The sequence below is a fragment of the Haliaeetus leucocephalus genome, unplaced genomic scaffold (genome assembly GCF_000737465.1).
Source record: "Haliaeetus leucocephalus isolate CR32 unplaced genomic scaffold, Haliaeetus_leucocephalus-4.0 Scaffold262, whole genome shotgun sequence".
NCBI classification, from domain to species: domain Eukaryota; kingdom Metazoa; phylum Chordata; class Aves; order Accipitriformes; family Accipitridae; genus Haliaeetus; species Haliaeetus leucocephalus.
Genome location: NW_010972698.1, coordinates 10,018,468 through 10,030,022, shown reverse-complemented (window position 1 = coordinate 10,030,022; position 11,555 = coordinate 10,018,468). Strand labels below are relative to the sequence as shown.

Genomic DNA, 11,555 nt, shown 5'->3' with positions numbered 1-11,555 from the left:
GGGGGGGGGGGGGGGGGGGTAGGCGGGTTATTGGCCTTTTACCGATAACACCGTGACGCGAAGAGGTTAACGTGATGCTTTGGTAGGATTTCAGTTTCCTAGTCATCCAGATCTTACTAACCTGATCGATGCAGGTGAACCCCTGGGCTGACAGGGGGCTGGTGTGCCTGTGTCTAGGAAAAAGTGTAGGACTTTATTTAAAACGTCTTTGTCCTCCGCATGGACTTTCCAGCTGAATACTTTTATGTTTCTTCTTCCCTGGCATGTTAAAAGTCTATATAAAGACCTTCACAGCTGACTTCAGTTCCTTATGTGATGTTTGCCTTTACTCCTTCTGCTCAGAGACTTTGGATACGTATTTTGAATTTTGGTCTGTGTCGGTGGTGTGAGACTTCACTTCTGCAGATAGGTTTTGTTTGGTGGTTTTGGTTTTTTTTTTCTTAGTTGCTCCATTTCTAGTTGGTCTTTGTTGAAAAGAGAACATTGGGGTTATAGTGCCTTGGCACTACTAGGTATTTCTGTAGCTGTGACGTATTTTGTGCTTAAATTTAGCGCTTGTTTTTCCTTTCACTTGAATAATTTTATTATTACTGGTTTTTGCAGATGACACCGCTGGTAAGCAAGAAGATGGACCAATTTCTGGGTAAGTCCAGAGACTATTTATTTGTTATAACTATATGCTGCAAAGAAAATCAAGCCACGTTAAGCATAGCTTCATGAATGCTTCAGACCAATGCTGTTGCCAGAAGCAGCAACCTGTCCTTTTCCCATCCTGTGGGGTCATCCTCAGCTGCCAGGCTTGGGCTGGCACAGCATTTATGGATTCGGCAGGTGAACTGGATCAGTCAACTGATTTGACTTAAAACTAACTTTTAACCCCTTTTTTCCCCTTCCCTGATTAGTTTTAAATCAGATCTGTTTTCCGGTTTAATTCTTGGGGAAAAAAGGTGCCTGGAGGTTTGGTCTTTGTGCTGGCCTGGGATCGGTAAAACTGTGGCTTGTCCTGGAAGAGCTAAAAACTTTGAGTGTAGGTTAAAATCTTGACATGATCAAATCAACAAATTATATGAGATCTGTGAAGTATGTGGTTTGGGTAAGACTTTCAGATAAAAGCATTGGGGACAACTCAGTGATCAGTTTTGCTTTCCATGTATGGAAAGTGTCATCTGTCCTTGATAGTAACTCCCCTCACTATATTTGTAGCAGTGTGTATTGCACCAGCAGAGTTTTCTCTCAGCAGAAATATTACCTGTTTGCCATTTTCAAATGTAACATGGTTTTCAGAAGACTTGATCTTCACTGGACTTCTGTGTGCTCAGCACCTTCAAAAGTTCAGTTTAATATTTATTGTCCTTTAAGGTCATTGTGAATTCAGCATCTGGAATTTCTGAGATTGTTACGGATGCTGTCCTACTCCTGTAGTAAGTATCCTGTGCTTAGGGAATACGAAAACTTGTTCAAAAACAAGTTTTAGGCAGACTTGGTAAATTGTTACCCAAAAACATCAAATGTGCTTTGTGAGAAGGAACAACTTTTAGTTTAGATAGATATTTACTGCTAACTTGCATAAATCTGTTGTTCCTTGCCATTTTCCTCTGAATGTAATTTTCCTTTACAAGCAGGATTAAAAATCTGAATTTCCACCATCTCCAATAACCGCAAGGTGCATGAAGGAAAAGTATTAGTGTTCATGCTAGCTCTCCCCCCCTCCCCTTTGTTTGGTTGGGTTCTTTTTTTCCTTTTCTTTGTTGCACAATGAGAATCTTCCTAAACGATGAGCTGTGGGGTGTTTTAAGAAAAATGACTCTTTGTTTGCTATGTTGTTGACGGCTGCAGCTCCAGGGATACGTTGCTGGCTTGTCTGGAGTATTTGTCTCTACCCATGAAGCAGAAATCAGTGTAGTGCGGGATGCAGTATCCATTAACATTCCTCAGCCTAAAGGATGTATTAAATACCAGCAGTCTGTGCAGGATGCTGTTATGCCCACAATGCACAGAGTTATGGTGACATTCTGGGGAAATTAAATAGCTGCGACATTTTTTTGCATGCAGATGATGGCTGTGGACCTGTCAGATTGTTCATTCCTGGGAAGCAAACAGGTTAGGGAAAGACTGTTACTTAGCAAATGTTTATTTGAACTCCGATTCATAAATTTTAATGCACACCCACGGATACTTCATGTGACTTGAAGCTGAAGGTAATACTTGTCACTCTTCCTTAATTCAGTCATCTTGGATTCTTAAGAAAATTCTGGGGTTGAGGTCAATGTTACAAGTTGCTTGGATTTGGCAAACAAAATGCAAAAGGTTTTGGAGCCATCTGTGAGATTTTCTCCAGTGGTATGTCTTTTGGTCCTTATGTAATAGCCTATGTCTGCAACTTTGAAATACTTTTAGAAGCTGATTTTCCCTTAGACATCTTGGCTACTTTTTATAACTTAAAGTGTCTTCAGCTGTCACTGCAGGAACTTGGCAAAAATGGGACCTGTGCTTCCTTGGTTAGCTGCTGAACCTTCATCCCTTCTTTTTGATCTTGGCTTGATTGTTGAATTTCTTTGTATATGGGGCTTTTCTAATATGGGAGCTTCAGGAACTGCTCAAATTGTTCTTGTTCGTTTGTTCTTTTTTTATGCTCAGTAACTGCTTTGTGAGTTGCATTAGTGTGATCTTTTGGCTTACTTGTTTGGTGTTTCCTTTCCTGCCACCTCTGAAATGGCTTTAATCTGACCAGTGTTTGGATTCTGTTAGGTGTTACCTATGTTTCTTTTTGAAGATAATCTTGTGTATGTTTATTATCTGACATGGCGTTGGAAATTAGTAGCAACATCTCCACAAAGTACTGGTGGAGAATTGGATTTCCTGGACCTGGGCTATTCTAATTGTCTCTTTCGAAAAGCCAGAATTATTTTGAAGTTCTACTAGGTTTTACCTATGACATTAGAGAAAAAATTATCTCTCTTTGTATTTTAGTTTTGTAACACTTAGCATACTCTTCTCTAGCACGTGTATACCAATTTGACTTTCTTGCTTGGCTAATGCAATAAACAATGTTACCATTTGTACAAACTCTTTAATTGGAGATAAATCTGAACCTGAGCACTGTTGCAATAGAACTAATTTGTAATGAATGAGAAGATTGGATGGATAATTATCTGTCCTTTCTTCTTTGAATTTTAACTACTCATTAATATGTAAGCGATTTGTAGAAACACTGAAATCACTTCTTCCTTAATTTCTACGGGATAGATGCTTACTAAATATATGTATAATTATTAGCATCTTTAAGGACAAGGTGAAGTTTTGCTTATTATGGTCTTATTCCTATCAGTTGTGATTGTGCCGAACCAAAGCTGAAAGCTCTTAGGGCTGTTGCTTATACATTAGCTGTTGAGTGTGTTTGGCTAGGCAGCCATGCTGTCTGTCAGGCACTCTTTGAAAGCACCAAACTGATTCTTTCCAACAAAAGCAAAGCCGAGCAAGGGTGATTAATTTTTTGTCGTATAGTTGAGCTAACTGCCAGCAGAATAAACACACTATAAGAATAAAGCCATTATATGAAAGTCACCTGGACGAATGCTTTAGAAATGTTTATAGGTGAACCTCTAGATTGGGCTTGTCCACTTTCTTTTATCTGTCACATTTACTAGGCACGCAGAATCTTCTCATCCTTTGCAAGATGCTCCTCAGGAGAACCGGCCTGTCAGCAATGAAGACCGAGAGATGTCGCAACATGTAAGTGTTCCACTGCAAATGGTAGACGTAGTTATTTTTGTGCTTCTCGGTACTCATGGATAAAAAGATGTAAGTGTAAAGATGCTGGTACTACCTAACATGTTACATTTGTACTGTAGGACTGTACTGATAGTCAATTCCCAATGCTAACTACAGCAACAGGCTTCTCTTCTCAGCCTACCTTGTGTAGTAGGTAGCGAACCCTGATCTAAGTATTGGAATAGGCTGCCCAGGAGGGAAGTGGTTGAGTCACCATCCCTGGAAGTATTCAAAAAGTGCGTAGACGGGGTATTCCATAACATGGTTTAGTGGGCATGGATAATGGTTGGACTCTGATCTTGAAGGTCTTTTCCAACCTAAATGATTCTATGATTCTATTGCTTATGCCCACTGAAGAGGCACATGAGGGCCTCTGATGCTGCAGTCTGGCAGGAGAAGCAGAATGTGGTGTTACCTCTAGCTCAATGTTTAGTATGACTTCTTGAGGGTCAGTAAAATATGGGAAACACTGGGATAGAAAGCCCAAAGTGCTGGGAATCAGTTTTGATTCAGGCTCAGACCTCTTAGAATGTAATCTCATGGCTCAGTGCTGAAAGAGTAGGAAGAGGCTTGCTTCTCCACCCCCTCTTCCTCTAGTCTTTTTGATGGCTTTATTTTCTGGCAGTGTGGTATGTCAAGAGGGCTCATGTAGAGTTCTGACAAACACGAGTGCTGTGGAGAAGGAGAGAGGGTTAGGAACACCTTCCTCATACTTTTTTGAGGTGGTAAGGTGTTAATTCAGCTTATGTGTCTTGCAAAACTGCAGTGCTGGATACCTGGAAGACTTCCTTTGCTTTTGTGCCCCAGCAGTGGTGCTACACTGGAGTCAAATCGGCAGTTGTAAAGTTCTTACGTAAAGTTAAGTGACTTGGGGACTGATTGTGCTAAATAAGCAAAGCCAAGCTCCTCAGCAGCTTCCTACCACAAAAGCTGTGGTGAGAGAATATTTGCTTCAAGGTTCTAAGGTGAAGCCTGGTGAATGTATTTTGGTATTTTTTATTTGTGATTGTATACTTTCATCATGGACCTGTGAAGGAGATGTGTCAGAAAAGCCCTAGTTCTTTTAGAGAGAGTAGGGAAGAGGAACTGTGGGACGTGATGAAATTCTTAGAACTGAGCTAAACCTTCCCCACCTTTGGAAATCTTATCCTGATTCTCAGGGTCACTTCTTCCAAGGACCTAGCAGTTTCTTTGTAGGCACCTGTCCATTTGTGCTGAAGGCTTGTTACTTCCATGGTTTTTTGCCTCCAGAGACAACTTTGTATAGCCTTGGAGTGCAGTAGAAAGTTATGTCTTTATATCAGAATCATTCTTTCTAATAGTCCTTCATCATACAAGCTTTGTAAGATTTGGCTTACTGTCCCAGGGAATTTATCAGTTTTATGTATTAATCAGCTCCTGTGTGCTTTTATTGTTGCTAGGCCCTTCCAAGTGGTGAAGATGATGAAGATGACAGTGATAGTGACAGTGATGATGATGACGTGAAAGTTACTATTGGCAACATTAAAACAGGAGCACCATCGTACATGTATGTGTTGCTGATTATGGCGTTGATTTTTTTGATCTGAGGTAGCTCTGGCACGTTGATAGGGATTGAAAATGGGGATGAGAGCTGATCTCTCTTCTGGGAGACATGGGAGTAATGGCTAGAACACCGAAATGGGATTAGAAACTGATGGGCAGCTCTATCCTGCGATTGCTTGTTGGAGAATCCATCTATAAAATGGGAGCAATAATTCATGGATCTGCTGTTGGAAAAATTAATCAAATAATTACTCTGCTTCATTGGGCAAAATCAAAGGTGTGAAGTTACATTTAACTCCTCATCTGTGAAAACTTCAAGAACCAAAAACTGTATTGATAAGAATTTGCATAACCTGTGAATTTACTAATTTTCAGCTGTCTGATTTTTCATGATTCAGAAATGGTGAGGCTGGATTTGCAAACCAGGAAATTATGTCACTGACTCAAAATTCTACCTAATTTGCATTGAATAAAAATAATAAGACAGCATTTTTGCTTGCTGCTAGCAGCCTTCCTCTTAAGGAAATGACTTCCCTGTGCGTTGCAGCATATTCTAATTTTTCCACTTTATGGATAATTTCCTTCTCTTGTTGTAGAGGTGGTTTCAGTCTGATGGATTACTCTGAATAGCAATGCTCCATCCGTTGTCTGCAAAATCTAGTGAGCAGCTATCCTTTTCAAAAGCTGCTGCTTTCACCTTTCCTCACTCTGTGATCTATGTGCAGCTCTGCTTTCCATGTTGTTCAGTTCCATTTAAATACGGAGTACGTTCCTGGGCAGAATGGTAACTACCACTCCTTGAAATAACCTTTCCTTTCATATTCAAGACAATCCTCTTGTATTCTGTTGTTGGTCAGTACGTTTGTTTGCTGGGTTTCTGTAGGGTTAGAGAATCTTACGTGGCAGATGAACCTCATGTTTGAGGTGTTGAAACTTAGTACTAAAAATCAGAGAGAGGCACGAATAAACCCAAGTGAAGTAAGTATCTTCTGAAGGGTGTCAGGGCTTGAATATATTTTGCATGAAAATCCTCACCAAGTAATTTGTTCCAATACCAATGTAGTGATTCTTTTCCATATAGGGGAACTCCTATGAATCTAAACTTAAAAACGGGTAGAGGCTATGGAGCATCTGCTTCAGGTATTGCTGTTATTTTTATCCTTCACCTTTTGCAGTATTTCACTTATCTGGCACTGACAGCTGGAGCAGCTGCGAGTCTTGGTCTCTGTTTGGAAGGATATAAAATTAGTGCATCTTATTTAAACTAGGATTAGTAAGTGCATTTCCTAAAGATAAGCACTCCTGGGACAGTCTGGGGTCCAGGGTGCAATGGAATGATTTGATTACCCATCACTGAACAAGTTGATTATAATTCTGTTTAAACTAGAAAAAAATATACATTGATTATTACTTTCATAGTAAAAAAACCAGAATATTTCTAAACTATATTGTTGCACTGGAGCCAAACTTTTCTAAATTGCCTGGAGAAGAACTTTTAACTCTGTGGTCAGTACACTGACCTACTTGCAGTGTAAGATACTAAAAGAAACAAACTCTGGCCTTGAGTATAAGCTATGCATATTTCTGCAGATGAAATTTTCCCCACCATTCAGTTTAGTTTATACTATGTATGGAGACTTGGATTCTGTCCTTCCTCATGTGTGAGACTGTCCTTTCATGGGCTTCATATACTTCCATTAATTTCTTTATGCAAATGACTTATCTTCTGATTGGGAAAATAAGAACAAATTCCTCTTGAAGATGCTGTACGCAACAGATTTTTGCTGACTCCAGTTAGTACATGGTCCACTTAAGACTGATCCTGAAAATGTCTTGTGTTATGAGAAAATGTGTGTATCTTGGGAGGGAAAAATTACTATTTTGCCTGGGGAGAAAAATAAATTTTTTTCATTTGGGGTAAATTTCGTGCATGCTCTAATAATTTACTCTGTCTGTAGTACCAGTCTGGGTTGAATTTGCTTCTCTGCTGTTCAGCTGCAAGTGCTGTATACCCTGGCTATTTATTTGTAGAGTGACTGAAGTAATTTTTATTAAGAAGTTGATTATGGTTACCTACGTGCTATAAAGCCAGCAATGAATTCACAGTAGCGCTTTATTTTTGACTGGAATAATTTGCTCAGCAAATTAGTGGATTAAAGGCATTGCATTAAAAGTCGTAACGGTTTCTTTCTCTCCAAAGCCAAGTTGCAGCCCAAAGGTATTGACTTGGATGCTGCAGGGAATATAAATGGATTGCCTGTTATAGAAGTGGATTTAGATTCATTTGAAGACAAACCGTGGAGGAAACCAGGTGGGGCCTCACAGTTTCTTGTGGTAAATATTTTTTGCAGTTTTAGTTCACTCCCTTTAATTTCACATGTAATTTCTGTCCATTTATTGCTGCCAGGCAACAGGAAAGTCAGAACAATGCTTATTGCTCAGCCTCTAATGCTTGTCTAGACAACCAGTGACATTTACCAATTGATCAAGCCATGCTTCTATCTAAAATTGGGTTGCATTTACTGTATTAATTTCACTTCCCTAATGGGAACAACTCCTTTTCTTTAATGTTCTATTTTATTAATTCCTTAGTTCCAGAAAATATTGCACTGATATCAGTGCAATAATGTTTGTTGGCCTTTGAGTCAATCGAGTAGGATCAAGATTTGGTTGTTGACAACGTGTGGTCTCCTCTTCATGTGCAGCAGCTTGCTTATTCTGTCTCACCATGGCCAAGCTCAGAGTCATCCCCATGCACCCTCCTCATTTGGGTCCTGGGCATGTCCACACTTCTGCAGGAAAGTACCACTTGCAGAGGGCAGCAATGGTGGGAATTACCACTTGAGTGCATGTCATGATAGGAAAGCCATCTTTTTGTGTTGAAATCTCTGGCTGCAAACAGTTGAATAAAAGGACGGAAAACACTGGTTACTCTTACAAGAAAGGCTAGGATTTTTCTTTTAGAAAAGCTGCATTGCCTAATTCTTTGCTAGATTCTGCCCCTAGGTGCGTAACTGTGAGTGAGCAGTCCCCCACTTATTTCTTCTGGACAGTATTATCTAGACTGTGTCCTGACAGATAGTACTTGCATAGCAAGTTTTAATATGTACATGGTCTCTTTTGTCTTCCTGATTAGTATTAGGGACATTTCTACTCGGAAGCCTTTTTTGCATGACAGCTGTAGGGTGCTGTGAATAAACTTCTGTTTTTCATCTGAATTTGATACAAAAGTAAACGAAGGAACCAAAGAGATCCAAATTTTTGTTGTGCTACTCTCACAAAATATGCTATGATGAAATGTTAACTGAAGCAAAAAATCCAGTTGCCTCTTCTCAGAAGTAATTCTCCCTACCAGCCCCTGTACTTTATTTATCTTCCAGAAATACTGCTATGCTAAGTAGCGCTTTTATAAGGTGGTCTGTGGTGTGGTTTTGGGATCTCTTGTCCACCTGAAATGAAGGGCATCAGAATACGTAACAGTGCTGATAACTACATGGATGTGTCATGGTATCAAACCAGCACTAAAGCACTCTTGTGATGAACAGTAGCTAATACAGACATAACAGAAAATGTAGCCTTTCTTCTGCAGGGGATTTCCCATTGTTTGTGAAGTGAGAAAGAGGGGTTTGGGAAGAAAATAAGTTAGAAGGAAAACAATGAAGTGAAGTTCAGAGATGAAGCATAGAAATCGTTGTGGTCATCCTGACATCCCTGGACCAGAATGAAGCCAGCTAGCCTTAAAACGGTGTTGAAGTACAAATAGAGGAAAGATGTCCGCAGAGGTGTATGGCCTGTAAATTTATTTTAGATGGCAAGCAGCTTGTTACTCAACAGCCTTTCAGGTTTATATCCTTTATGGTTAATTGTTCAGCAAGTTGGTATCTCTTTGAGTGAGGGAGAGGAAGAAGAAATACGGTGTGGAAGAACTGATAGAGGGCTGAAATATAGGTTGATAAAATAGATATGCAAATGTCATGTTGCTGAGTCTGTGTTGGTGCAGTTTGCATATTTGGGTGGTACAACAGGAAGAGCTGCCTACCTAGAAGATAAACTTAAACCTTGCTATGTAGATCCAAGCTCAGCATGGTCACAGTGTTTTGCTTAGCTGTTACGTATCAGCTCCTTGTTTAAGAATTGGTCTGTCTAGGAATACCATTGCGAGGGGGATGTTTGAGGGACACCTCAGCAGGGCTAGGAGATGCTTTGTAATGCTTCCTGTTGTGAGGTATGCCTTACAGAGTTGTTGCAGCTCTGTCCCTCTGCATCTGCGTTTTCTTGGCAAGCAGTTTGTGGCCACCTCTGTTATTCAGAAGTGCTCGTGCTGAATTGGCACATTTCACAGAAGACTGTTAAGTAAGGTAACAATCTTGGAAGGCTATAGTTAGGATCGTGACTGAACTGTGTAATTACTTGTGTAGTCTGAGACATATCAATAAAAAACTTCCACTTTAGCCCTGTTTCACAAACTGGGTATGTCCTGGAATCTCTTCTCAAAACAGCAAAGGCAATGATGGTCAGGAGCAGAACGCGTTGGTTTAGCTCTGCCAAGAAAAAGGTTCTGTGACACCATCCCATTTTTGTGGTTGTAGCTGGAACAGTCATTCCTGTGCTGTCCCCAGCACTTGGCTCATTTGGACAATTGCAAGAAACCAGTCTGAAAAAATCTGGTTGGTGAATAAGTGATTGCAAGCATCTCTTTTAATACCCTGCATATGTGCTGTATTTTATGTCCCAAATGGTCCCACTGCTGTTCAGGCTGTAGTCCCCCTCCCACCAAAAGATGCAGCCATCTCCTCTGTTGCACTCAGCGGCTTTCTGACAGAATGAAATTGAGATTAAGCTGTGCTCTCTAGAAGATTTTTGTTTTCTTAACTCTTAATTTAAGCAGTTAAAGGACAATTAGAGAATGCAAGTCTGCTAGAATCCCTGTGTGAACTTCTGCTCCCTTTGTCAGGTGCTGATCTTTCTGATTACTTTAATTACGGATTCAATGAAGAAACATGGAAAGCTTATTGTGAAAAGCAGCGACGGCTTCAGCTTGGACTGGATCCTGCTCCTCCCATCAGCACTGAAAATAAGATCACAGTAGGTGACGTTACTCCTGGATATGGCTACAATAAAACTGTTTTTGTAATCACAGAGATGAGCGTGTAAGAGCAGAAGATACCTTAATACTTAACTGTTCTATGTTCCTTTCAGTGATGAGAAATACAAAAATATATCTTTAATGATTAAATCTCTCTGCTAAAAATCTTTATTGAACGAACAGTTTCAGCTGCCTGGCAGGGTTGGACTACTACACTAGCAAGACTTGAGTGAATTTCCAGTTGACTTTGAGGGTACCCAGCTATAGGGGCATCTGGTTGGAAGATCCTGTGGATGTGAGAGGTGTAGAGAGGGGAGCTGGGCATCCATGGCTGTTTTGCATGTTGCTGTTGACTGTTGCAGTTGTGTGGCTGCCTTTTGTGCTTGGAGGCTGCTTTAGCCATCAACTTTTGCAGAAGTCTGTCAGGGGGCCAACCGGTGTTAATCAGAACTTCAGCCAAAGAGTCAATACAGTAGGTATTACTATTTCCAGTTTTGACTTAAGGACTACATGAAAAGGGATATGAGATTATTAAACTTGGGGACTTCTAATGGGGACAGTGGACAGCAGGCTGAGGCTGGAATAGCCAGCTAGTTTACAGAAACGTCTGCCGCCTTGACTGAAGAATAGGTTTGCTTGTTTGCAAGAGCCCTGTGATTGTTCCTCAAGGGAAAATTCTTTGCTGAGGGTTAATCTCTGATGCTACATTCAGTTGCAAGTAAGGGCATTAAACCTGTGTGTTATATGTTGCCTTCCATAGGTTCAGCAAGGAAGAACAGGAAATGCTGAAAAAGAAGTGGAAAACAACATCATCAAAACAGAATTCAAAACAGACTTCTTGGCTCTGGTGGGAGGGCGCATGAAGGCTGGGCCTCCTCCTAATAGGTAAGGGATGATGCAGACGTAAAGCCTCGGTGCACTGTGTTCTGCATGGGGGTGGCTGGGATCCACCTGGGCCATATCTGAATCTCCTCAAGCCTGAAACAGAAGAAGCTTTTGAACTTTATGGGAAGCTGCTGTGGTGACTCGTTAACTATTCTGTTCAACAGTGCTCTCCTGAGGGTTGTGCAACCCCTACCTACCCATTTAGCTCTCCTTGGTGACATCCTCAGTATAGTACTGCACAGAGAGGGAAACCTATATCCCAGCTGAAGGGACACATCTCTGGGAGTAG

The 11,555-nt window shown here is 40.6% G+C and overlaps 1 protein-coding gene across 1 annotated transcript in view; it reads left to right on the top strand.

Annotated features, from left to right (window-relative positions):
* LOC104832791 (pre-mRNA 3'-end-processing factor FIP1-like) overlaps window positions 1-11,555 on the top strand; it is a 28,130-nt gene that overhangs the window by 670 nt on the left and 15,905 nt on the right. The window contains exons 2-8 of the mRNA XM_010569155.1: window positions 604-643; window positions 3,648-3,732; window positions 5,193-5,299; window positions 6,377-6,435; window positions 7,496-7,606; window positions 10,250-10,380; window positions 11,142-11,266. Coding sequence (XP_010567457.1) covers window positions 604-643; window positions 3,648-3,732; window positions 5,193-5,299; window positions 6,377-6,435; window positions 7,496-7,606; window positions 10,250-10,380; window positions 11,142-11,266 — 658 coding nt within the window. The remainder of the gene's footprint in view (window positions 1-603; window positions 644-3,647; window positions 3,733-5,192; window positions 5,300-6,376; window positions 6,436-7,495; window positions 7,607-10,249; window positions 10,381-11,141; window positions 11,267-11,555) is intronic.